At 49.8% G+C, this 25,372-nt stretch overlaps 1 protein-coding gene across 2 annotated transcripts in view; it reads left to right on the top strand.

Annotated features, from left to right (window-relative positions):
• FSTL4 (follistatin like 4) overlaps positions 1–25,372 on the top strand; it is a 417,177-nt gene that overhangs the window by 359,333 nt on the left and 32,472 nt on the right. For both annotated transcript variants that reach the window (XM_017871986.1, XM_017871987.1), the window contains exons 7-8: positions 2,503–2,669; positions 16,968–17,088. In XM_017871986.1, the coding sequence (XP_017727475.1) occupies positions 2,503–2,669; positions 16,968–17,088 (288 nt within the window). The remainder of the gene's footprint in view (positions 1–2,502; positions 2,670–16,967; positions 17,089–25,372) is intronic.

Below are 25,372 nucleotides of genomic sequence, written 5' to 3' on the forward strand. Positions count from 1 at the left end.
CCCCTCACCCCTCACCCCCATCCCAGCTGCTCTCCCCGCTGGCTTCTGAGTGCCCAGGGAAGCAACGTGGTGGTGCACTGCAGCCTCACTTCCCATGGCAAGGGACTCTGGGTTGCCCTGTCTGAGGTCACTCGAAGCTGAGCTCAGCCCTGGGTGTGCTCATGATCTGGGCTCACAGCCTGGTGGACTCGGGGGTCAGGAGGCTCCCCCAAGCAAGGCCCCCCACAGCCACCACTGGCCTCCACGCCCCTTGAGGCTAGGGGCACTTCCCTTTGGACCTTGGTCTGGCAGCCCAAGGCAGTTCTCAGGTACAGAGATGATGCTGCTGAATAGCAGGGGTTCGGCCTACGTCTAGTTGCTCACCTCACAGAAAGTCCATCACGGAGTGGATGAGTATTGCCAGGGAAGAAAGACTTTAATCTCAGTGACATCAGCCTGGAAATGGGAGACCAGTCACAAATCCATCTCTCTGACTAAAGTTCGGAGTTTAGATAGCGGGGAATTAGGGAGAGGTAAGACAGGAGATGGTCAACAGGCAGCAGGTGTGTGTCTCATTGTCCGGCTGCAGTAATCTAGGAGGCCTGGTGGTTTTCTGTTAAAAGAACTCAGATAAAACAAATTGAAGTTTCTCAAGCTTCAGTTATCTGGGAAAATTGGGCCTGTTTCCGTACCAGGAGCCAAGGTGGTTCTGGCTCTGCCCAGACACATGTGGTTGCCCCAGGTGGCAGGAGCAGCGGCACAAAGCCTCGTGGCCCAGGGGAGCCTCTTGGTCATCTGGTGAGGAAAGAACACCTCCTCTTCTCTTGGGGGGAATGCTGAGGTCTGAGTCCTACTGACCCGCAGAGTACGGCGGGAGCTGAACTATTTTAGCACATTCTCACTCTCTCTTTCCCCTCTCCAAAGCCCGGGTCTTGCTGCAGAGTTAGTGCCTTCTCTCTCCTGCCCTGAGCAATAAACCTCATGACTTGGAGGTGGGAGGGTAGCGAGCAGAACTTGATTTAAGGGGGAACTTGAAATGCATCATTTTAATGTTGGTAAAATACTATGCCAGTTGCGTCTGCATCCATCACTCGGTGCTTATCTTTCCTCGAGGGTTCCTTCACCGTGAGTCACATTTTTCCTGAGTGTGATTGTCCCCTCCCCACCGGCCTGTTGGCTCTTTTACTTCTTTATTTCATCTTCTCCGTTTCTCATCCATCCATCCAACACCACTGATGAAGCACCTAGCATATCTTGTTCATCTTTGTGAGCCCAGGGCGGGGCCCCTCAGCGTCTGTGGAGGAGGGAGGGCTTTGCTGCTCAGGGTCTGACCTCAGGGCCCCGCTTGCAATTCAGCTGCTCTGCTGTGCCTTGCACCTGCGGCTGTTTTCCCTCCCTCTTCCCCTCTCCCAGGGCAAGAGCGTGTGAGCACAGATGTGCTGCCTGCGGGGCTGCTGCTGCCTGGTCACAGCTCACAAGCATCCCGCAGAATAACAGAGCTCAGCTCCCAACTCTGCTTTGCTCCAGTTCAGGGGGATACATCTGTTGGGGTCCCCCAGGTCCCAACAGAGTCGTAAGCATGAATAGGGAATAGACAAAATAGTACCCACTGCTCCCAGAGCCAGCCTGCCTCCCGCAGTTCATGCCACCTCTGGCTGTTGCCCCAGCCTCCCTGAGTGCACAGATTTGGGAGGAGAGCAAAAGGGAGCCAGTCCCATCAGTGTTCTCTGACTCTCCCCCAAAGCTGATCCCATTTGGTCATTTAAGCAGCCTGAGTTTGATTAATTTTTTCATAAATCCTGAGAATTTCAAAAAACTTGTGATTGCAGAGAAATATCTTAGATTCTTGCCATTTGCCTGAAGAATGATCAGTCCTAATGCCAGTTATCAAGTGCAAAATGGCAAGGACTAATAATTTCTGCAGCCTGAAGTATGCTTCAGAAAATTAAAAGCTACAGTGCATGGTCACAGAACAGAAATCCAAATCCAAAGTTCAGCGAGTCCTCAGACAGAAACAAACCAAAGATCAGCCAGTTCATTCCCCAGACTTCAGACAGCACAACCTTTAAAACTGACCCCAGATGGATGAGAAACCTGTTGGCTCACTCAGCAGACCTTCCCTGCACTTAGCAAGGCCGAGACTCCAGTAGGCCAGCGGAGCTGTGAGCAGGGTGCCGCACCCCTTCCCCACTGGTCTCTCAGTTTGGTGGGCCCCCCAGCCTTAGCAGCCCACATTCTTGGCTTGACACAAATCTATGGCTCAGATTGTCCCCTGCACATTAACTATGGTTCTTGACCTGTTTGGACTCACACAGCCTTTTGGGCATTTGACCTAAGTCTTGGCTCATCGCCCAGCAAAAGTGTCTATCTCTACATTTAGTCAGCACATTGTAAACAATTTTCAGGAAGCCGTGGAGCCCTTCTGGGCCCCTTCCACCCAGGAAATTCATGGCTATTCACCTTGAGTTGAGACTCCACTCCCTGGGCCTGCACCTGACTGTGCCTCCTCCTTTCCCTCTGCAGAAGTGGTTCAGCTCAGCCTCGCCCCAGAGGACAGGGTCAGTGTGACCACAGTGACTGTGGGGCTGAGCACAGTGCTGACCTGCGCCGTCCATGGAGACCTGAGGCCACCAATCATCTGGAAGCGCAACGGGCTCACCCTGAACTTCCTGGACTTGGAAGACATCAATGTAAGTCACTTGGAAGCACTCTGAGCTCAAGTGCACCTCCCTGGGAGAGTACACTGGGTAAGATGCCACAGGCAGTGGCAGGGCCGGAGAGTTTTAGTTTAACATCCCGTGTTTGGTGCTTTTCTAGCCTGTTGTCAGCTTGGCAGTATCAGAAAATCCAAGTCCCACCACAGCAGAAAATAGATGAATGGTGGCCATCAGCCTTGTAGCTATGTCTGGCTAAGGAAGAGAAGAGGGATGCGATGGGCAGGACAGGAGGCCTCTGAACAGGGCTGCATTAGCAAAGGCCTGGAGGTGACCCTGAGAATGGGCTGTGTGGGCCTGCTCACAGGGCTCAGAGGGATGGACCACAGGCCAGCAGAGTGCAGCAGGCTCCACAGCTGAGAGAACAGCGGCCTGAGTTACCTTAGGAGGAGGTTCTGGGCCCTAATGCTGGGTAGGCTGCAGACAGCTGCATGCAGGGAAGGGGTAGAGGGCAGAGGTGAGCCACTGGGCTGGGTTGGCTGGAAGACAAGTGCCAGGTGCCAGATGAGAAGGTGGAGGGAAACCAGGTCAGGCCAGAGGGGACCTACCTTGGGGACATTCGTTGCTGGGTGAGGGGACAAGGGTGTGATGAGTTAAGTGGTGCTGTGTGGAAGAAAGCAGCTGAGCTCATGCAGCCTAGCATGGCCATCAGGGGGTACTTTTGTGCTCTGAGGAACCAGGCAGCCTCCGTTGGGGTCCCAGCATTACCCACGTCAGTTTTGTGACTTTGAGTAATTTCTTAACCTGCTGATCCTCAATGAATTAATCTGTAAGAAAAACATTAGCAATACTTCCCTTCTATTGGACTTAAAGAAGTGGCATAATTCAAGGATATTTATTGGTCCAAGTTTGGCACAAGAGGTGATGTGCCTTCCCAGAAGTTCATTTGAGAAGACAGAGTGATGTCACCCAGGTAGTGAGCTGCCAGGACAGCTGACGGGTCTTGGGTTACAGTAACAGGTATATAATTTTCAGGCAGAAGAGAGGGCAGTCCTAGCCTTGTTGGCACAGGACAGGGCAGCTGGTCCACAGTGGGATGCTTGCCCAGAGAAGAAAGACCCGTGGGATGAATGGTCAGTTCCTGCTAACATCTCAAAGGTGGTGGGATAGGGGCTGGGGCAAAGGGAGCTGACCCAGGCTGTGCGACCCCATAAGTTGGACTAGCACAAGGTGCACCTCAACAGGAGATCAATTTGGGCCCCTTAGATGGAACCCCATTCCAGCCATCAAACCTGCCCCACCATGGAGAGAGAGAGCCGCCACAGGAGGGAGCCGCCATATGAGGGAGCTCCTCATCCCAAGGGGCATATGCAAGCTCAAGCAGGGACTGTGGTCAGCAATGCTGCTAGCCACAAGAGGGCAGCTAAACCCAGTGACCTTGAAGGTCCCTTCCAACTCTGAGACTTGTGGGGAGAGAGACTCAGCATGAAATGCTGCAGGAACCACCAAAGTTAGTCCTCTCCTGCTCTGTAGGCCCCTTCAGCTACACCCTGGGGGTCATGGGGGAAGCAGATGGAAAGAGGGGGCCACTCTGGAGGTCCTACCCCGGGCAGCGCTGCCAGGGAGTGCCCTTTCCCTAGCCTTGTCACACTGGACAGGATGGTTTCCTTGTGATTTCCCACCATGGTGAACATAGCCAGTATCCTATACAGCTTTGAGTGTCAACGCAGCACAATCCTGGTGGGTGCTTGCTGGACAGATGCTGGATGGGCAGAACCCTTCATTTTCTGGGCCTGCGATGGTGAGGGCTTGTCTGAGAGCTTATCAAGAAAGAGCAGTGTCCTATCTGTAAAGACTGGACTGTGTTGGGGTGCATGTTTGTGAGTGTGATATCCTCCACTGTACCTGCTCACAAGGTACAGTGCCAGCTTTTAAACATGTTTGGCCAGTAAAGATTGATCAGTACTGGGACAGGTCCACCTGTATCTGTGGGAGCATTTTATGTGCATTACTTGGTGCTCCATTGAAAGACATCAGAAATAAAAGCAGAGGCAAGACTCCACTTAATGTACTTGCCATCAGTTAATTAAATTACTTTGAGTGGTTTGCCCCTCCCTCAAACATGTCTCCAGCACCAACTCAATTGCATTTCTGCTTTTCACAATAAGGTTAGCAATTTGGGTAACTGTGGGTGCAACCAGAGATGAATGGCCCCTTGTTACCTCCCAGGAAACACTTGCTGCTCGTGGTTGAGTCAGTAGCCCACAAAGAGGCAGGGCCCAGTGCTTCTCAGAACCCCTACGCGAGGGAGCAGGGCAGCGCCAGCCCCGCAGGCGTCCAAGCCCGATGTCTACAAACACACAAAACACACGCACACCTCCCCTACCTGAGGGAAGGAGGCGGCACAGCTTGCTAGTGAAGGGCATGAGCCTGGGGTCTGCCACTTACTAGCTAGAACCTTGGAAAGTTACTAGTCTAGTAACCTTGACTGCTCTAAGCTCCAGTTTCCCCTTCTGTGAAATGGGGATAAATAATAGGACCAGCCTCATAGGGTTCCAGTGAGGATTAAATGAGAATATGCATTTAAGGCTCTTCACGTATGGTATTCTATAAATGCTAACTATTATCACTGTCATTATCATTATTACTATTGTTGCCATCATTAATATTATTCCTGCTGCTGCTAAATAGCATTCTCAGCATCTTGCAGCCTGAGTCCTGACCAAGCAGCCAGCAACAGCCGGGTGAGGCTCCCCGGTCAGGCAGATAGGACCTTGGCATGTCCCCACTGCTGGCAGCGGGGACTGAAGTCTCACTGTCCACATCAGCCTTGATTCACCCAGGGAGAGAGGCACTGACCCGCCACCTCCAGCAAATCCAGAGCAGCTTTGGGTGAGCTGTTAGACTTCTCTGAGCCTGTGGAGAAAAAGCATGATGTCCTCCTTACATGGGTGTTTTTAGGCTGAAGTATGTCAAGGACCCAGCTCAGTGCCTGGCACACAAGAGGTGCTCCTAAGCAGTAGCCCCACTCGGGACGGTGCGGAAAGCAACCCTTGGAAGAAATCAGGCTGAAGAGGGCTAGAGCCAGGTCATCGGGATTCACTTGCATTTTCGAAGCAAGAATTCGTCAGGGGAGAACAGCCCAGGACTGCAACATTGCTGCAGCAAAGATTCTGGGGTTGATGAGGCTCCCAGAGTTCCTCGGCCTGAAGTGTCTCAGCGACCGATGAAATACAGTCACCGGCATTGTAATCAGTGGTGATGCCCAAACACGCCTGCACAGGGGGAAGCTGATCGACCTTCAAAAACCAAGGCGGGGAGATCACAGAGCACGAAGGAGTGTGGGCCTCCTTTCTTTGTCGTTTGTATGAGACATCTTGATTGGCAACAAAATATTAATCACTTTTTCACTACTCTCTTAATGAGAAGCTTTCGTGAGCAACAAAATATTAATTTGTCTTGTCTTATCTGTTAAGAATTCTGTTAATGAATTCAGTCACAGAGCTATTACAGAATGCCATTCTAATGACACATGTAATTAAACTTTCCTGACTTGCAAACATCAAGCATGCCTTGAGCATCAGAATAATATTTGATCAGAAAGTAAATGTACCCCTCTCGCCTGGAGCCAGGTAAGAAGGAGCCAGTCAGATTCTGCAGCGAGCAGCGTTGCTCCCAGAAGCACTTATGAGTCACCCAATCACGTGTGGCCCATCCAGGTGGCGTACATGGGGAGTCATCATTTGGGTTGACTCACTTGCTAAGTGCCTGAGAGTCACAAGTTCCGTACCAGAGTATAGAACAAAGACACTGTTCGCAGCCTCCAGGGAGGCGAGGTATCTGCTAACAACTGCTCTGGGGGCCACAGAAATGGAGCCCTCCTCGGGCTTCAGGAGACAGGAATTAGTGAGTAAGAAAGAAGTGTATAGGGACAGATTGGGGCTAGAACATAAAGGTCCTTGAATGTTAACATTAAGAGTCTTAGCAATTGCCCTGTGGACAGTGGGGAAGCACAGATGCTTGATGGGGGAGTGACATGGTCAGATGTGTGTGCTGCAAGAGTCTGGAGCGCCTTTTCCAGCCTAAGATTAAACATGCGTCCAAGAGGGAATTCAAATAACAGAGGGCCCAGAAGTGAGGGGAGCCTTGTTCGTGTTTTCCGAGTCTTCCTTCTCTCTAACTTCCCCAGCGGCACATCTGGAGTGCAGCAGTGCCCCAGAGTCCCCCTGGCTTCCACCCAAGGCTCCCCTGATGGAGCCTTGGCTCAACTGGGCTCAGTTCATGACATCTTCACTTTGCCTTTTTTTTTTTTTTTTTTTTTTTAAGACAGTAGGGTCTCTCTCTGTCACCCAGACTGGAGCACAGTGGCATGCTCTTGGCTCACTGTAGCCTCGACCTCCAGAGCTCAAGCGATCCTCCCACCTCAGCCTCCAGAGTAGCTGGGACCACAGGCATGCACCACCACACCTGGCTAATTTTTTTATTTTTTTGTGGAGAGGGCTGTTGCTATGTTGCCCAGGCTGGCCTCCAACTCCTGAGCTCAAGTGATCCTCCTGCCTCGACCTCCCAAAGTGCTGGGACTACAGGTATGAGCCACCATACCTGGCCTTTGCCTTCTTAAGGTTGTCAGGAAGTTCAGCCTGGGCCTGGACCTGGTATGTCTCCTAAGGACACCTGAGCCACTGCCTTGCAAGAGGCTTCAGCTTTACCCCCCAGCTTGCAGGAGGGAAAACAAGTCCACCACTGAGCAGAGGCTAGAATTATGGACGAATCGTGTAAGGCCCCCAAAGACAGGTGCTCCCCAGCAGTTCAGCAGCCCAGGGCACACCCTGCAGCCCCTCCTAGCAGTGGCTCTCTGGATTATGACGCCGCCTTCTGTTTGTTTGATGAGAAATCAATAGTGTCTGCTCACGCTCATGTTCCCCAGAGCTAACAAGTGCAGCCTGTAATTTGTTTACTTCCTGGCCGACTGTGGGTTTCGTTACTGAAGCAACTGTGTGTCTGGTTATGCTTCTGACCTGGCCCTGTGCCCCTGCTCAGCTCAGTCCTTGAGGAGGCACAGCCCACTGCCCCTACCTCAGAAGCTAAGTGGAGGGGTGGCCACCAGCAACACCCTGTGCTCTGCATGACCTGGGCCTGGGCCTGGCTGCCCCCAGGAGTGTGTCTGGTAGAAGGGGAGCCTTCACCCCCGGCCCCTGTTGTGGAGCCCCCACAGGGGACCCTTCCCTGGTGAGCCTCCCCTGCAGCCCCTGTCTCCTGGGGACTCAGGTCCAGGCTTTGGGGGCTGGGGTGAGACCCATCTCAGAAGCAGATCCACACATTCCCTCCCTACTCTGGCCCCCATTCTAGGTATTGGGAAATACCATTCTAGGTATTGGGGTTGGGAAGGATGGGGTGCTGCCTCACTTTCTGCAGAAGCAGAACATGCAAACCCATTCTGGGCCTCAGCCCTCTGCTTCTCTGACCACCCAGACTGCACAGCGGCCACTCAGGGAGGGGTGAAGTGACTGTCCCCAAACCTAGTCTGCATGTCCTGCCTCAACAACGTCACCCGCCCTTTGTCTCGTAACTGTCTTCCTCACTGTCCCTTATGACCCTGAGGGCCAGGGAATAGGAACCCACAGAAATAGGGATAGGGCATCTCAAAAGTCACAGGTAATGGCTGATGGGCTAGACCATCACAAGTGTTGTTGCCAGGGTTGTTACCATTCATACACGGTGCAGGCTCCGTGCCGGTCAGGTCATAAGCATCACCTCATCCCATACCCCTGCCCCGTGAGGCACGTGGGGTTAAGTCATTCAGAGGAATGGAGAACTTGTCCATGGGCCTACAGCCGCCTACATGCCTTGGCCCAGAGCTCTCTGGGTTCCTTGCTTGTGGGACATAATACCTAGCCCTCAGCAATTCCAAGTCTTTGCTGTGGGGCTGTCTGTAGTTCCCAGGCCCCAGTGGAATGTATCAAATTGGATATGGGTCCCTGTGTGTGGAGCTCCTATTCTCACTGGCTGCTGGCCTCTGGCCCCAGCAAGGAAGGAAGCAATGTGCTCTGAGACCAGCACGTGGAATTGTTTAGCAAGATATTCTGAGGGAGAGAAAACGTTTTTCTATTGTATTCTTTAAAAAAAGAAAAAGAAAAAACAAAAAGGCCTACAACAAACTTGGTATATTTCAAATGACTTGAAAGAGCCACTCTTTTTTGTTGTGGGTTTTTTTTTTTTTTCCACTGAATCTCGCTATTTGGGGCTTTCAAATGTTGGCAGGCAGAGTACGGTGATAAAAGCAGAAAAACAAAACCCATTAGAAGAAAGTATTTGTGGCAGTGTTTGAAGGATGTGTTAAAAAAGGTTCACTTTTCTCCCCCTACCTAAATGGTATAAAACCAGGAACAAATAATTCTAATGAAGCGTATACTCTCAGCTAGCTCTTCTTTGGAAGTGAGTTATTAAAAGACCAAAAGAAAATGATTTAGGAGCTCATGACTCATTTAATTTTTATTGTCTTTATATGAACCAGTCATGAATTCATTGTAAAAAGATGAGAGGCGTTTGATTAGCATGGAGAGCTGTTTGTACCACGATAGACAGTGGTTGTAGGCTCTGCATTAAAATAATCTCATTAAATGCTTGGGTACATTTTGTTTTAAAATCTTAGAAAACACTACACTTGAAGCACTTAAAGGCTTTGGCCAATTCTCTGTAGCTTGTGTCAAAAACATCTGAACATCCAGTTCTTTTGAGTTTTGAATGAGTTCAAACCATTGGGAGTGTTGTCCAGAGCTCTCCAAGATATGGGGGCCGGGGCCTGTGGTACTCCAGCCTGTGGAACTTGTGGGGTGACTCTGCCCTGCCAAGTGCCTCCTCTGGCCTTTGCTTTCTCAGTGCCTCTTTCAAGGTCCTCTTTCTCCTTTTAGGGGAAAGACTTAAGGGAAGCCCTGGCCTCAGGGCTTGACTTGTACTCAGTGACCACTTCCGGCCCCATCTCCAAGGTACAGGGTCCTTCAGGAAGGTTCTGATTCAGCTTCTATGCCCTGAATGCAGAGCCCAGGAACTCCCCACAGAGTCTCTTCCTCACTGCCTCCCTACAGAGGCCCAGCCAATGAAGGAGGCCGATTGGTGCCTCTCTTGGCCACTACAGATTGGAGACCACCCCTCCAAGGGCACTCTCTGCACTGAGCAAGGACAAGGGAGTCACCAGGAGGTCCTGCAGCCCCTGAGCCATGCCCAAGCACTGCTCTTCCTGGACTCCCCTTCCCCAGCCCCATGCAGCGGAGCTCACATTCAGCCTGTTTCAGGTTTTGTCTACAGCAAACAAGACTGCAGTAAACATCCTTATACACACCTCTTTGCACATGTGTGTAAGTTGACATGTAAGATAAGTTCTTGGAAGTGGTGCATTTTCAGTTTTGATGGATTTTGCCAAATCTCCCTCCAAAATAGCTGCACCAGTCTACGCCCTCTCCAACAACGTGTGAGAGTTTTGAACGCCGTGTCAGGAGAAAATTCTTAACTGAAAGTCGTCTTGGTCCCTGAAATGAGCCGTAGAAGGAAATTTACTTAAATCCTCTCTGGAGTGTCTCAAGGACAGGAATCAGCTGTCATGGCTGTGAGTGTGGTCCAGGTTAGAGTCAGGAGCTGGAACCCTTGGTAAAGACTGCTTAGCCTGGGGATTCATGATCCAAGGGTCCCCAGGAAGAGGGTTGCAGGTTTTCCGAAGGAAAGCAGTGGGTATGAGGTGGTCTGGAACTTCAGATGACTGCTGCAGTGCAGTCTAGAACCTGAGTCCCTTCCCGCCCCAGCTGGGGATGCCAGGCTAATTAGCCAAGGAGCCAAAGCCCCATTCAAGGGTTCAGGCCTGCACCTCACCAGAGGGCCCCTTAGCTGCCACCCCTACTACATAACAGTCCCGTGTCCTGGCAGGTCAAGAGGTATTTGCCCTCTGGCCTCTAAGGGTGGACAAGTGGAGGGTTCAGAGCAATGTCTGTGGCATGAGCCTTCTGTTGCAGGTGCCTGGGCACCTGTGTATACCCAGATAATCAGGTTTGTCCCTCTATGCAATTCCAGCACACATACCACTAGGTCAGAACTTCCCTATTTGAGTTTTTGAGCCAACTGAAGTTGGCTCTTCCACAGAAGACGCCCTCACTTCTGACATAAACTGGAAGTCAGGTTGTTCCCAAAACCACCCTAGGGTTCAACAGTTTGCTGGAAAAACTCACAAACTCATTGTAAGTGTTATACTCACAGTTAAAGTTGAATACAGCAGAGTACAGATTAAAGTCAGCCAAGTGACGAAACCCACAGGGCAGAGCCCAGGAGGGCTCTGAACGTGGAACCTCTGTTCTCTCCCAGTGGAGTCATAGACACGTCACTGTCACGGCGTCAGTTTCCCAGAGAAGCTCACCCAGGCCTCGGTGTCCAAAGTTTTTGCTGGAGCTCATTCAAATACTGCCCACGTGACTGCCCCCTCATCCTCAGCCCCTCCAGAGGCAGAACTGATACTACCTGGCCTAAAGACCCCAGGCAAATAAAGAGACCCCTATGAGGCATGACATTCCAGAGCCTAGAGATTGCCTCCCTGTAGCCAAAGAGGGCAAGGCCAGACCTCCCTGGGTAATATGAATTCTTCACTATTCTTCCTCTCAGGGCTCCCCAGAAGGTAGCATGCTAGGCTAACACACCTCCCTGAAGTCAGCAAATATTCATTGAGCTCCAGTTATGTACAGGAACCATATGACATGCTGAGGATAATACAGTCATGCACAAAGAGATGAGTCATCCTCAAGAGATGAGGGCCTCCCCTTTGGCACCCACGGTCAGAAGGAGAGACTGACCGCACACACCAGAGGACACCCAAGTCAGCCAGGGACCACACATGCCCTGAGCCTTGGAGGAACCAGGTGCTCTCCCCACAGTGGCTTCTCTCATGCCTCCAACTCCCTCTTCCATACCTGAACCTGGGAACGGGCAGGAGGACAGGCCAGTCCGAGTTGTTCACACTGAATGCAGCTGCCCACAACAGCCCTCTTCCAGGGGGCTCAGTCAGCTACTTAGAGACTGCTCCAAGTTGCAGAGGCTTCTTTCCCTTGAGAGGACTCTGAGAAAGAGGATGGTTCTACAGGTCTTTGCAGGATGGCAAGTCCATCCTGTGAGGGACTGGAAGGAAGTGAATGGCGCTGTAACCTCAGTGTTGGTCACAGAGGTCAGCACTAGAGAGCCAGTGTGTTGGTACGTGTACTCATGCATGTACATCATGTGTGCCTCGTATCCATGTAGATGTTTGAGTGTGCTCCTTCCCCCGTGTGTGCGTTCGCATGTACTGCCTGTGTCCATGTGGATGCCTGTGTGTGCTCACCCACACGTGCATGCTGTCCTGGCTTGGTCTGGATAAGGGCCAGGCAAGTCTAGATGTGTTTGAGGAATGGCCATCACCAAGGCACTGCATGTCACTCTGTGTTTAGCTTCGCTGCATTCCACTGTGCGGTGAGATGCTACAGTTAGTGGCGTTCTAGCAGCCAGAATTGAAGGATTGTGGGGGGAGAGACCCCCTCTTTACTCCCTCCTCCCGCAAAGAGAGCCGGGGTGCTCCTGAGGAGGGCAACCTTGGAAACGCTCTGAATAATTGTTTCTAAACTGAGTCTGAACTTGTAACGTTGACAGTATCATTAACCTAAACTCTAATATCACTCTGGAGTCCTTGCGTTGAACATTTAGTCACTAAATATTCAGTATTGATGGCTCATTTCCATATTGCTTATACCTGACTCCCATGGATCACTGTGACAACACCCCCCATCTCATCGCTGTTTAACTATTGTTTAATACTTAAGTCTCATTTAATTGTGTTCTTTATTAAGGGGAGATACTTAGAAAATTGCTTTTTAAGAGGCGAGAACCATGTCTTTAAAATCATCTCTTTCCCAAAAAACAGATGTGCATCAATACAAAGAATGGTCTAATCTGACATCTGTTTATTTCTGTAAGGAACCTTGATTTTGCTAATACAGTTCTATGCATCAGAGCAAAAAAAAAAAAAAGCCATCCATAAAGAGACAAGTACAGAGATGCAATCAAGCGTTGATAGCAGTATTCAGATGCATCTCAAAGAACATTCAGGAGAGGAAGGATTGCAGGCTTAGTTTTATGTAGCTTCTTATAAATCAATTGTTAAAGTAATTTTCTCACATCCAACGAGGTAAATTTGATTTCTGTGGCCGGTATTCATATCCAGAAAACAATATGCACTTTGTTCTGTAATTATATGATGCCTATCATTTTCACCCAGAGACGTTATTTTACTTACTACAGAGTCAGCTTCTCCCCGAGCTGAAGCCACAGGCAGGTGATGCTTAGGTGCTCACAGAAAAGCCATAACACACCCAGCAGCCCCTCAAGTCCTCCAAGGGCTGACACACACCCCTTAGCACCTGAGTGATTGCCCAAGAGTTAAGTCTGTGCTCCTGGGGAGCAGGGATTTGTACTTGGTAAGCAAGAAAAAAACAGACGGTGAGGTTAAATGACTATGTTGGAGGCACAGCACAAGTCATCAGTAGAGGGTGGGAATCCACGCGTGATGGGCTTTTCCAGCTCTTCCTGCTGCTCTGAGCTTTGGTCGATTCCAGCGTGCCCCAGCCTGATAAGCGCAAAAGAGCCTCGAGTTCTCCCGAGGGCTGCAGGATGGAGAAGGGGACAAGTGGGGAAGTGGGGATGAGACTTGAGACCAGTGCTCTGCTCTTCCCACCAGCTGCCTCATTTTGAGCCTGTGTGGCTGGGTAACATTTGAGTGGATGGGAAGGCAGGTGGGCACCTCGGCTGTCAAACTGAAAGAATCCCACCGAAAGCCTAGCTCAGTGCCCCGTGCAGTCCACTTGACAGCTGTTTTTTGAGGGCCCACTGTGCACCAGGACTGTGCCACGCACACAGGGCACAAGCCTCCCTGCCCTCCTCTGCAGAGCTCACATTCTGCAGGGGAAGACAGACAGCAAACTAGGTAAGTACAGAAAGCAGCAGGCGGCACAGCAGTGGGTCCACAGGAGGCACCAAGCAGGGTGTGGGGCAGAGGTTAGGCTCCAGAGATGGGGCTGCCAGACAAGGTTGGAGCAGACTTGCCGGAGAGGGAGATAGACAGACAGCCCGGGAGGAGGGGAGCATCCCTGGCACTCTAGAGCAACAGCAAGGGGAGCGTGCGAGCGGACAGGGTCTGAGAGGGGCTGGCCACCAGCAAACAAGGCTCTGAGTATGAAGGGCATGATGCATCTGCCTCAGGGCAGAGGCTGCGGGCTGGAAGCCGGGGTCCCTGGCATCCCCCGGGAAGGTGGCGACTGGCCAGAGCAGGAACCGTGGAGGTGGTGAGAGAAGGCCCCACTCTGAATGAATCTGCAAGGAGAGCCTAGTGTCTCAGCCCCTGGGGAACTGGGCTTTTGTTTTGTTTTCTGGATTGGGGTTTTCAGGGTTTTTTTCCTGAGGATTAAATACATACAAGGTGATGTGTAAGTTCCCAGCACACAGTAACCTCTTGAAGACCATATGTTGGTATTAATGGGTATCATCCTGAGGTTGATATCTGCGAACAGTGGCCTTAAGGCAGCCCTCGGAGCCCAGGGCCCATCTCAACCTGAGGAATGTGGTGGTGCTGATGACTAAGCAACACCATACGGGTGGTGATGAGGGCAGGGCCTGCCAGGGCCTGAGACCAGCTTCAAGGGCCGTCATGAGAAGGGGCTATGGGTGTGAAGGCTCAGGAAGGCAGTTTGGAGGGAAAATGCCAGCAGGTCCACAGCGCCAGGCTCCCTGCAAGCAGTTCTGGTTTTTGCCTTCTGGGATGGTGTCTACCCTGGGACCCGCCAACTGGGGCGCTGAGGAGTTTCCAAGCCCTGCCACCCTTTTCCCTTTGAAATGGCTGTACCATCGCAGGATGCCATCCCACCGCTGAGACTCCAAGCTAAACAGATTTTCCTCCAGTCTTAGGTATTGACCCAGGAAACAGCTTAGACTAGAAATATGTCGGCCCCAGAATTGACTAGTCATTAACTTTTCATAAGCAACTCAGGTATGAACCTTTTATGATTCTGTTATGATGCAGGACAAATCAGCTATCTGGTGTTTTATTTTATTATGGAGGCTTCCGCAGAATGGTAGAAAAGGGCTCTTTGAAGTAAAGCAATGTTTCACAGCAAACTCTCAGGGTTCCCGCAGCCCTCTGCAACATTTTACTTCTTTGGGAGCACTGCTAGGAGTTTTTCTCCTGACATTGCAAGCAGGCTGCATGTGCCCACCATCTACCTTCCTGCCTTTGCCCTACCCCAAGCTTCACTCTGGGCCGGCACCCCTGCATCCGGCTAATTAGCTAGAAAGTGTCTTTTTTTTTTTTTTTTTTTTTTTTGAGGTGGGGTCTTGCTCTGTCACCCAGGCTGGAGTGCAGTGGCGCGATCTCAGCTCACTGCAACCTCCACCTCCTGGGTTCAAGCGATTCTCCTACCTCAGCCTCTTGAACAGCTGGGACTACAAGCACCCGCGTCCATGCCCAGCTAATTTGTTGTTGTTGTTGTTGTATTTTTAGTAGAGACAGGGTTTCATCATGTTGGCCAGGCTGGTCTCAAACTCCTGACCTCAAGTGATCCACCCGCCTCGGCCTCTGGAAGTGTTGGGATTACAGGCATGAGCCACCGCGCCCATCCCAGAAAGTGTCTTTAAGGGGTTTCGGGACCACTGTGGCCGGGCCCTCTGGAGTGTGAGCAAGAGAGAACATTGGCATTTTAGGGACAGGAGCTCATATGAATATCAGCGGAAGACCCAGGGAGCTGACCTCAGCTGCTCTTAGCCCTCATGCCACCATGGCCTTCTCTCCTGCCTCCAGAATGCTTCTGTGGGAAAAGGGAGCTCAGAAAGGGCCAGAGAATGGCAGGAGGGATGATTTGGTGTTTGCTCCAGGAGGTCAAGAGGAGTTTTACATCTTCTGCTAATAATAACAAGAAAAATAACATCCCCTATGTATATCATGCACCCCACATTCAAAAATACATTCACATGCATTTTCTCACCGGATCTCCCAACACCACATAAGGCAGGCCGGCCATATATATTGTCCACAACTTACAGGTGGAGAAGCCAGCGCCCCGAGAGACTGAGTACGCTGGTCAGTGGCAGAGCTCAAGCTAAATCCTGGATCTCCTGAGTTCCCATCACTCCCTGCCGATGACAGTGCACAGCCGCCTTGCTCATCAGTGAGCCTGGGCCTTCTCTGTACCATCAGTTCTGAGCACCATATCCTGGGAGATGTTTGGTAGCCAAGGCCCAACCTGATGAGGGCTCTCTGTAGACAGTGGGTAACTCCAATCCCTGGCATGTCTATAGTTGGTGCCTGGAAGGGCCAGCATTGGGCACAGGTCTGCAAAAGGGAAGGCAGCTGACTGGGCAAGTGCTTGGTGCCCAGTGCTCATCAGGGAACTCTGATGCAGCCAAAAGCCCCCTCCTTCCCATCCCTCTCCTATGCACTGGCCCAATAAGACCCCATCGTGTGAGGCTGCAGAGATGACAGTGCTGAGGCTTATTAAGCCATTTCCTGTGGAACCCGTGGGCTTCTGCCCTTCCTCGTGCTCTCTGATGTTCCTGCCCTGTTTTTTTTGTTTGCCCCATATTCCCCTTAGTTCTATTTCCCTTCCCTTGGGTTACCAAGATCTCTGCAAGCAGCCTGAAATCATTCTGGGATTGAGGTGGGATCTAAACCATAGGCAGGCCAACTGCAGCCCATGGGCCAAATCCAAGCCACCAACTTTAAATAAAACTTCAGTGGAACACAGCCACGTTCATTAATTTATGTCATGAAGGCTATTTTCATGCTGTAATGGCGGAGTTGGGTATTTGGCAGAAACTGTGTTACCCATGAAGCCAAAAATACCTGCTCGCTGGCCCCTTAAGAAAGTCGGCTAACCCCTGCTCTAAACAAGGCCTGGCCTCCAGAAACAGAGCTGTTCATCAGGTGAGCAAGATCCCTGAGAAATAAGCATGCAGCAGGTAAATGGGGGGACACGTGGGCCTAGTTGCTTGAAATTGAGAGGGCATGTGCTGGGGGAAGGATTCAAACCAGGCCTCATGGAGGAGGTACCAGGTACACAAGGCCTTAAACAGATGCAGGGCTCTGGGCCCACCATGTGAAGACGAGATAGGGTTGCTGCTACCCAGGATGGCTCACCCCTGCAGACAGCTCTGGCTGAGCAAGGGCCAGGCAGAAAGGAACTCTCTCCCAGCTGCAGGACTTCTGGAAAACCAGGAGACAGCTATAGTTTCCAGCCTGTTCAATAAAGAGGCCCGTCTCATCGTCGTCTTTGCCCTGTGCAGGACTTCGGAGAGGATGATTCCCTGTACATCACCAAGGTGACCACCATCCACATGGGCAATTACACCTGCCATGCTTCCGGCCACGAGCAGCTGTTCCAGACCCACGTCCTGCAGGTGAATGGTTAGTAAATGGCTCCATGCATGTTGTCCCCTCAAAGCCTCCCCAAACTGCTGCTCAGATCAACCTTCGCCCCCTCCTGTATTCTGTCTTCTTAAAGAAATATCTAACCTCAAAATATCTCATCTCACTTATAAGTAAAGGGGAACTGTGTGGAAAGGGCAAAGTCTGTTGACCAATTTTCCTATTTGGCTCCAACCAAAGCCTCCACAGATGAAACAAATCCAAGTGCCATGGTGTGAGCCATTCAGGCCAGTCACGCTCGGCAGCTGGGGCTCCCACAGACCACGTGGAGTGTGGAGCGTGCCCCTTAGGCAACACGGTGCTGATGAGCCGCTGTAGCCTCTGGATCCAGCGAGAGCAGAAACTGAAACCCACCACTCCTTCCAGGTGGTATGGAACCATATCACTTGTTCAATTAGGAGCCTCTATTTCCTCCGACAAGGGCTTGTGTCCATCTCCCTCCCCAGGAGGCCCAATGAGCCTCATCTTAGACAAGCCAGGACAGAAACTGAGGCTTGGAAGCTTTTCCTTGATTCTCACAGGCCTCTGTGTTGCCAGGAGTCCCAGAAACGGAAGAATTCACTGCCTCCTAATTACAGCAGCCAGGGTTTTCCCAGCACTTGCCTTGGTCAGTCCCTGTAATCAGCCCTTCACATAGACCTTCCCATCCACGTATCTTAATCCACTTCATGGATGATTTGCTAAAAAAGGTCACTTGCTTGGGGTCACACAACTGCTGGGTGTTGCTCTGGATCCAAACCCTATACTCTGACCTCTAGGTCACACTGCTGGCTGCCTTAACCTGGTCTGATGAAATAGAGTATGTATATAATGCTTGGGAAATGCCTGGCAGAGGATGTAGTTCAAAGTCCAAGGTAGGGCAGACACGGGGGTGATTGTTGGTGTAGCTCAAGCCAAATTTAGCTATAGTTGGTGCACACAGATGGTCAGAGCTGGTGGCCCCTCAGAGAGCCTCCTCTCCATTATACAGATTGGGAAATCAAGACCCAGAGAAAATGTCCAAGCCAAGAATAGAATATAGGCCGCTTCTCCCTGGAGCTGCCACACTGCCAGCAGTGGGGGCAGGATCCCATGCACAGGCGGGGCCGCCAACTTCTGGGACTTCCCCTTCCATGACTCTGCCCTGACTCGGTTGACTAAAGAAACCATTTCAGGCAACTACTTCCTCTTTCAAATTATTAGTATAATTTGCCCATGGCCCAGACCTCCCAGAGATGTGGCCCGAGCACTGACAATGATTTATAACTCTGGGTAAACCTCTTGCATTTTTTTCATAGGAAGGCAAAAGAACTTCAGACATAAATGATTAATCCATTAAATTAAAAACACTCTCGACCTCCCCACAGTTCAGACAAGTCGCGATTCATTCCCAAAAACACAATAATAACCTCCTGAATCTGTTTATTACTCCCGCATGCTACTTTCGTGACTGTGCCTCCTACTTAAGGATGTATTTACGCTGCCTTTCACGTTGGGAATGGTCGGTGTTTCCCAAAGACAGTGGGCCTTTGTGTTATGGATGCAAATGTTTTCACTTGAAGGTTTTCAAATTTAAGAGAAAATGAGGCTGGTGTGGTGGCTCACGCCTAAAATCACAGCACTTTGGGAGGTTGAAGCTGGATCGCTTGAACCCAAGAGTTCGAGCCCAGCCTGGCCAACATGGCGAAACCCTGTCTCTACAAAAAATACAAAAATTACCCATGTGTGGTGGCATGTGCCTGTAATCCCAGCTACTTGGGAGGCTGAGGCATGAGAATCGCTTGAACCCAGGAGGTGAAGTTTGCAATGAGCTGAGATAGCACTGCTGCACTCCAGCCTGGGCTGCAGAGGGAGACTTGCTCTCAAAAAAAAGGGAGAAAATGAATGTGTGTGCCTAGGATATATTAATTTCACATTATTTTTAATGTGTGGATTAACACAAAAGGAAAAGAGATCAGAGCCAAAGGAAAGAGTTGGGTCTCTGCCACGTTGCCAGCAGAGAGCTTGGTCTCCGCCTTTCCTGGCAGGGCCCCAGGAACTTCACACACCCACATAGACGCTCCCTGTCCACACTGTTCCATCCTCCTGGCGGGAGGCTGGATCCAGAGCTCCAGCATGGGTAGGAACTGCCCAGAGCTGGCTCTAACTTTGAGTATGGACAACACTTCAGGGTGTTTTCAAGGAGAAAAATGGGGCATAATTGAGAGAGAAACTGGGATAAAGAGAGGGGTTTTTTTTTTTTTTTCAAGGTAGGAGAAATAGAAGCATTGTGTGGACTAACAGGAAAAATCCAGTAGAAAAGGGGACCAGGATGCAGGAGTAAGAGGCGTGGGAGCTATGTCCGAGCGGGGGTGGTGTCTAGGTAGTAGGTGGGCGTGACATGAGAATGGTCTGGAAGTGGCAACGAGGGCCCAGGAGGACGCCTACCCCACCTCCCACCCTAGTGGTACCAAGAGAAACGGGCTGCCTCTGAAGCCGCTGCAGGAGAAGCTGCATCCTTAGGAGGAAGCCAGGTTTCCATTGGCGCAGGAAGGTGAAGGAGCGCTCATAGAAGAGTCTGAGGATGTGGGAGATGTTGCTAATGACAGCAAATGAGTTCCAGAAGGCATAACAGAAGGTTCTGGGGAGGAGGGATGCCCGGAGGCCTAGGCTTCTTGTGGAGATTGGCATGAGCTGGGATAAGGGGCGGTAGGAGAAGAGGCCTAATGATCCCCAGTAGAGAGTTGGGGCAAAACTGGGGAGACACAGGGGCACCAGAGGTGGGGCAGGCACATCTGAGGCTCCCTCTTTAGTCCTGCTGAAGGGCTAGAGGCCAGTGGGGAGTCATCTTACCTGCTTTGGCTCAAAAAACCGTCAAGACCAGCAGCAGTGTGCGTCTCACTCTAGGTACATGTGAGCCATTTTTTTTGTCCTTGCTAATGGAGACCCAAGTGTCTTGCATTTAGTCATGTTTTTTTTTGTTTGTCTTTTTTTTGTTTGTTTGTTTTTTTCTGACGGAGTCTGGCTGTGTTGCCCAGGCTGGAGTGCAGTGGTGCAATCTCAGCTCACTGCAAGTTCCACCTCCCGGGTTCACACCATTCTCCTGCCTCAGCCTCCCAAGTAGCTGGTACTACAGGCACCCACCACCACGCCCGGCTATTTTTTTGTATTTTTAGTAGAGACAGGGTTTCACCGTGTTAGCCAGGATAGTCTCGATCTCCTGACCTCGTGATCCGCCTGCCTCGGCCTCCCAAAGTGCTGGGATTACAGGTGTGAGCCACCGCGCCCAGCCTAGTCGTGTATTTTTAAGTGAATGATTCATTCCACACCCTTGACTTGCAGTCGGGTTTTATTTTGTTCTAGAACACTGGCATGCCCTTTAGTTCAAAATTAGCCCTGAATTGGTCTGGGAGCTTCCAAGTCAGGACTGACTCAGGGTCTCCCTTGGAACCTGTTAGGTAAATGCACATCCTCCAGCCCCATCTCAGATCTTAGGAATCAGACACTGGGGGTGAGCCCAGCATTGTACTTGATCAAGCTCCCGCCACGTGCCCTCTGTGCAATTCCTGTGGGTCTGCAGGATTCCTATCAGAGGCCAGGGCTGAGGCACAGGCCAGTGTCCAGCACTGGTGCTGGCCACCTCACTGAGGGGCCGATGTACCACCCACCATACAAAGGCAAGCTCATTCCTTGAGTTTCCAGTTCACTGGACAAGCCCACCGCCAGTAAAAGGACAGGCATTGCAGACATCAGGAAGCACTTCCCGGGTGAACTGAGAGTGTGGAGCCTAGTCCCTATTCTGACCATTTTCTGGGACCACTGTCCCCATGCTCCCAAAGCTCCCTCTGGAAGTGATTGTCTCACTCATGGTTAATTCTTGAATCACCTCCCCCAGACAGAAAGCTCCATGAGGGTAGGGCCTGAGGCTGTCTCACCCACTGCTGTGTGTGACATGCCTGACACTTGGCTGGCATTTAGTAAACTTTGGCTACACAGTATTGAATTGACAGCTTTGTAAAATGCAGCAAGATCATTAAGGTGGTGCCACACTCAGAACGCCCTCAACTTTTCCGCGGTCCTCTCTCCCTCCACCCCACTTTGCAACATTTGGTATTGTCAAACTTTGTAATACCTGGTATAGCAAAATGACAGTCACTCTCCTTTTGCAGTATTTCCTCAGCTGTTCTTGCATATTTTTTCTTCTAAGTTCAGAAATGTTTTGTCAAGCCCCTACCAATTGATTTTTTTTTTTTTTTTTAAGACAGGGTCTCCCTCAGTTGCCCAGGTTGGAGTGCAATAGCATGATCTAGGCTCACTGCAGCTTCAACTTCCCAGGCTCAAGCAGTCCTCCCATCTCAGCCTCCCAAGTAGCTGGGATTACAGGTGCAAGCCACCATATCTGGCTAATTTTTGTATTTTTGGTAGAATCAGGGTTTCACCATGTTGCCCAGGCTGGTCTTGAACTCCTGGACTCAAGTGATCCGCCCACCTCAGCCTCCCAAAGTACTGGGATTACAGACATGAGTCACTGCACCTGGCACCTACCAAATGATTTTTTAACTGGAGTTAGATTAAACATATGGTTTAATTTTGAGTTTGTTTCCTAACAATATTAAGTCTTTCTACCCAAGAGCATCTCTCTTCAACTATCCAAGCCTTTTTTAATATCGTCAGTGAAGTTTTATTGTTTTCTTAATTGACTTCCATTATATTTTCTGTCTGGCCATTGCTGGTGTATAAGCAAACTGTTAATTTTGTACGTTTTGGTACTGGCGTCTTTACGTACCAATTAATCCTTATAGCTTTATTGGTGCAGTACCTGGATATAGCCACATATCATTTTTCTCCACCTTTGTACTATTTGTACCTCTCATTTCTTGCCTTCCATTGACAACATCCAGCATGACATTGGGAGTCTGGTATTGCCTCCCTGCCTTTGTCCTTCTTCTGTTTTCCCAAATTAATGTTTCACCATTTGAAAAAGAATGGTGCTATTTCTTCTTTTTATAGAGATATTCTTCATTGCATGAAGAAAATATCATTCTGTTCCTATTTTATTGAGGGTTTTTCCCCAAGAAATTGATTTTGAACTTTTTTTAAAGGCCCTTCTAGTGTCTAGCAAGAGAATCGAATGGTTTTTCTCTTTGACTTCAGAATGATTAATGGTAGATTTCCTAGTAGCCATTGAAACATATTACTCTTGCCCATAGTATGTTCTTTTAATACCATGCTAGATTTGACTTGTCAATATTTTACTTAGAATTTTGGTGTATCTCGTCCTAAGTGAGATCAGTCTGTAGTCTTTTTTGCATTCTCTGCCAGGTTCTGGTGTCCACATGATGCTACCTTCATGATGTCATTTGGAACATCTTCCCTGTTCTATGCTCTAGGAATTATTCATTCCATTATATATTCCTAATGAAGGAATTATCTGAAAAAAACTTGTCAGAGTGCCTTTTGAGTTAGTAGTACTTTACAGTTATTTTCAATATTCTCCCCTTAATTCAATGCTGGTACTTCCAAGTTTCCTTTTTTATTTTTATTATTATTATTTGAGAGAGGTTCTTGCTGTGTCACCCAGGCTGGAGTGCAGTGGCGTAATCATGGCTCACTACAGCCTCGCCTCCCGGGCTCAAGGGATCCTCTCACCTCTGTCTCCTGAGTAGCTGGGACCAGAGAGGTGTGTGCCACCACACCTGACTAATGTTTGTATGTTGATAGAGACGGGGTTTTGCCATGTTGCCCAGGTTGGTCTCGAACATGTGGACTCAAGGGATCCGCCCACCTTGGCCTCCCAAAGTGCTGAGATAATAGGCATGAGCCACCGCACCTGGTCTAAAGTTTCCTTTTAAATGATCCATTTCATTGAGACTTTCACATTTATTAACAATAATTGAATATTCTCTCTCTTTTTTTTTTTTTTTGAGATGGAGTCTCGCTCTGTCGCCCAGGCTGGAGTGCAATGGCCGGATCTCAGCTCACTGCAAGCTCCGCCTCCCGGGTTTACGCCATTCTCCTGCCTCAGCCTCCCGAGTAGCTGGGACTACAGGCGCCCGCCACCTCACCCGGCTAGTTTTTTTTGTATTTTTTAGTAGAGACGGGGTTTCACCGTGTTAGCCAGGATGGTCTCGATCTCCTGACCTCGTGATCCGCCCGTCTTGGCCTCCCAAAGTGCTGGGATTACAGGCTTGAGCCACTGCACCCAGCCGAATATTCTCATATTTTTTAATCCCCTCTGTGTTCTTTTTCTATTTTTATCATTGATCAAACGCCCCAGGAATTTAGTTGTTTTGTTGGGTTTTACAAACAGCTCTTAGATTTCTTTTTTACCAGTTCTCCTCTTCAGCTTTCTGGTTGATTCATTCATTTTTGCTTCTGTCCCCACTGATTCTTCTTCTACTTTATTTAAGTTTACTCTGTGGTTGCCAGGCAGGCTTGTAGAAATAGACAGTGATCTAGTAAGAAGCCAAGCTTATTAACCCCAGGTCCTAGCCATTCCTACTCTAGAACTCTGGTGGCTCTATCCTACCACCTTCTCCAACTACCCCCCAGACCAGTACTCCAGGTTCTATCTCTGTGTTCCTGAATTCCGACCAAAATGCTATCTATTCAAAGGGAACCCCACTCCTCCCTCTACCCAAGGCAAGGTGTAGGGAAGTTTCTTTCTTTCCTCTTTGAATCAAGCAGGGAAGTTTCTTTCTTTCCTCTGGATCAAACAGGGGTCAGAGAAGAGAGCTACACATTTCTGTTGGAAGCAGTCCTCCAGATGTGCCTCCGCTGGAGCTCTGTGGACCTCCTCCATCCTTAGCGGCCTGACTTGTGACAGGCTTTTCTGCCACTCCCTGGCATTCTCCCCCAGAGCTAAAGAAAAACTGAGGCAAGGACTCTGACTTTATTGTTTTGGGTCTCTGTGTGGTTTGGTATTGGGTGCTCTGAGCTCATGTTATTGTCACAGCTCTGGGCCATTGGATGGGATTGTCTCCCTTGGCGGTTGTCCATGTAGCTTTCACCCCTGCCCCCAACTGTGTCCCACAGACAAGAGAAGACTTGAAATTCAGACTGAGTTGATGGAATTATGAGCAGCCCCTGAGGAGTTGTGACAGGAGCTACAGAGTTCATTTCTCACAGTCAGGCAGTGGAGTTTTTCTTTTATCCTCTGCCCACCCCACATGAATCACAAAAATTCTACCCCACTCAGGTCCCGGGATCCACACCATTGCCTTTTTCTACATAAGTACCAATTTGTTCTATGCTCTGGTCCCAAGAAAAACCTTCTCAGTTCTAAAGTAAAGTACTGGATGCTTTCTTTTACTGAACAACAGGGACTTCCAGATGACTCTAGGAAAATGTAGCTGTCCACTTCAAGAAGAATCCATCTCCCCCACCTCCAAGGGCAGTGTGTTTAGTTTAGTTTAGTTTAGTTTAGTTTAGTTTAGTTTAGTTTAGTTTAATATGCGGGTATATTAAATATACCGCATATATTTAATATACATCTCACAAATCTTTTTTGAAAGTGTGTAAAGTAAAAGGTATAGCTAATGAAGAACCCTCTATTCCACTAAAAATGATACTTATTTCCTGGACCCAAAGCTAGGGGTAGGAGGGTGGGTCCTCCAGACCCTCGTTGCTTCTTCCAGGTCCCTCCCCATAGCCAGGCTGGGTAGGGCCAGACTCTGTGGAGGGTGTGGAACCTTGCCCACCCATGCTTGTCTGGTGAGTGGGCAGGGTCACACCCCCAACCCTGAACTTGACTGCCAGGGCCCATGGCTGAGTCACTCCAAGCTGAGGAGGGCACACCTGGCCTTTCACCCATGTTCCGGGGGTTGAGAAGTGGAGAAATGAAAATGATCCACTGGAAAATGAATGGACTTCCCCAGAACAGAGGCCCTGCCAGTCAGTGCCATAAGTGTTTTGTGATACATTTCCTGCAAGAAATTAAGCCCTATCCAATGGCTTTCTGATAACAGAAAGGGAATATATCTAAATTTTATTCATTTTATTCAGAAACAAATTTCAGTGGCTGCTGCTCTTTACATGTAGCAGCTGAACAGCATTAAATATTTGGATGGCCTTCTGATCGTATTTAGAATAATGATGAAAGCCATGAGTCATAGGGTACAAAGTCTGACATGTTTATTATCTGCAATCCATTTTACAGCCCTTTCTTTTAGAGCTAGAGTTGCTGGACAGGATTATTATAAGCTAGTTAAACACAGAACTCCAGTCACCTCTTGGGTTCACCCCCTCTGGAGCAGGGTCTCAGGTTGGACCACAGGCTCAAATCCAGGTCAGGGCCATCTCTTTC

The sequence above is a fragment of the Rhinopithecus bieti genome, unplaced genomic scaffold, assembly GCF_001698545.2.
Source record: "Rhinopithecus bieti isolate Rb0 unplaced genomic scaffold, ASM169854v2 scaffold_5889, whole genome shotgun sequence".
In the NCBI taxonomy this organism is placed as follows: domain Eukaryota; kingdom Metazoa; phylum Chordata; class Mammalia; order Primates; family Cercopithecidae; genus Rhinopithecus; species Rhinopithecus bieti.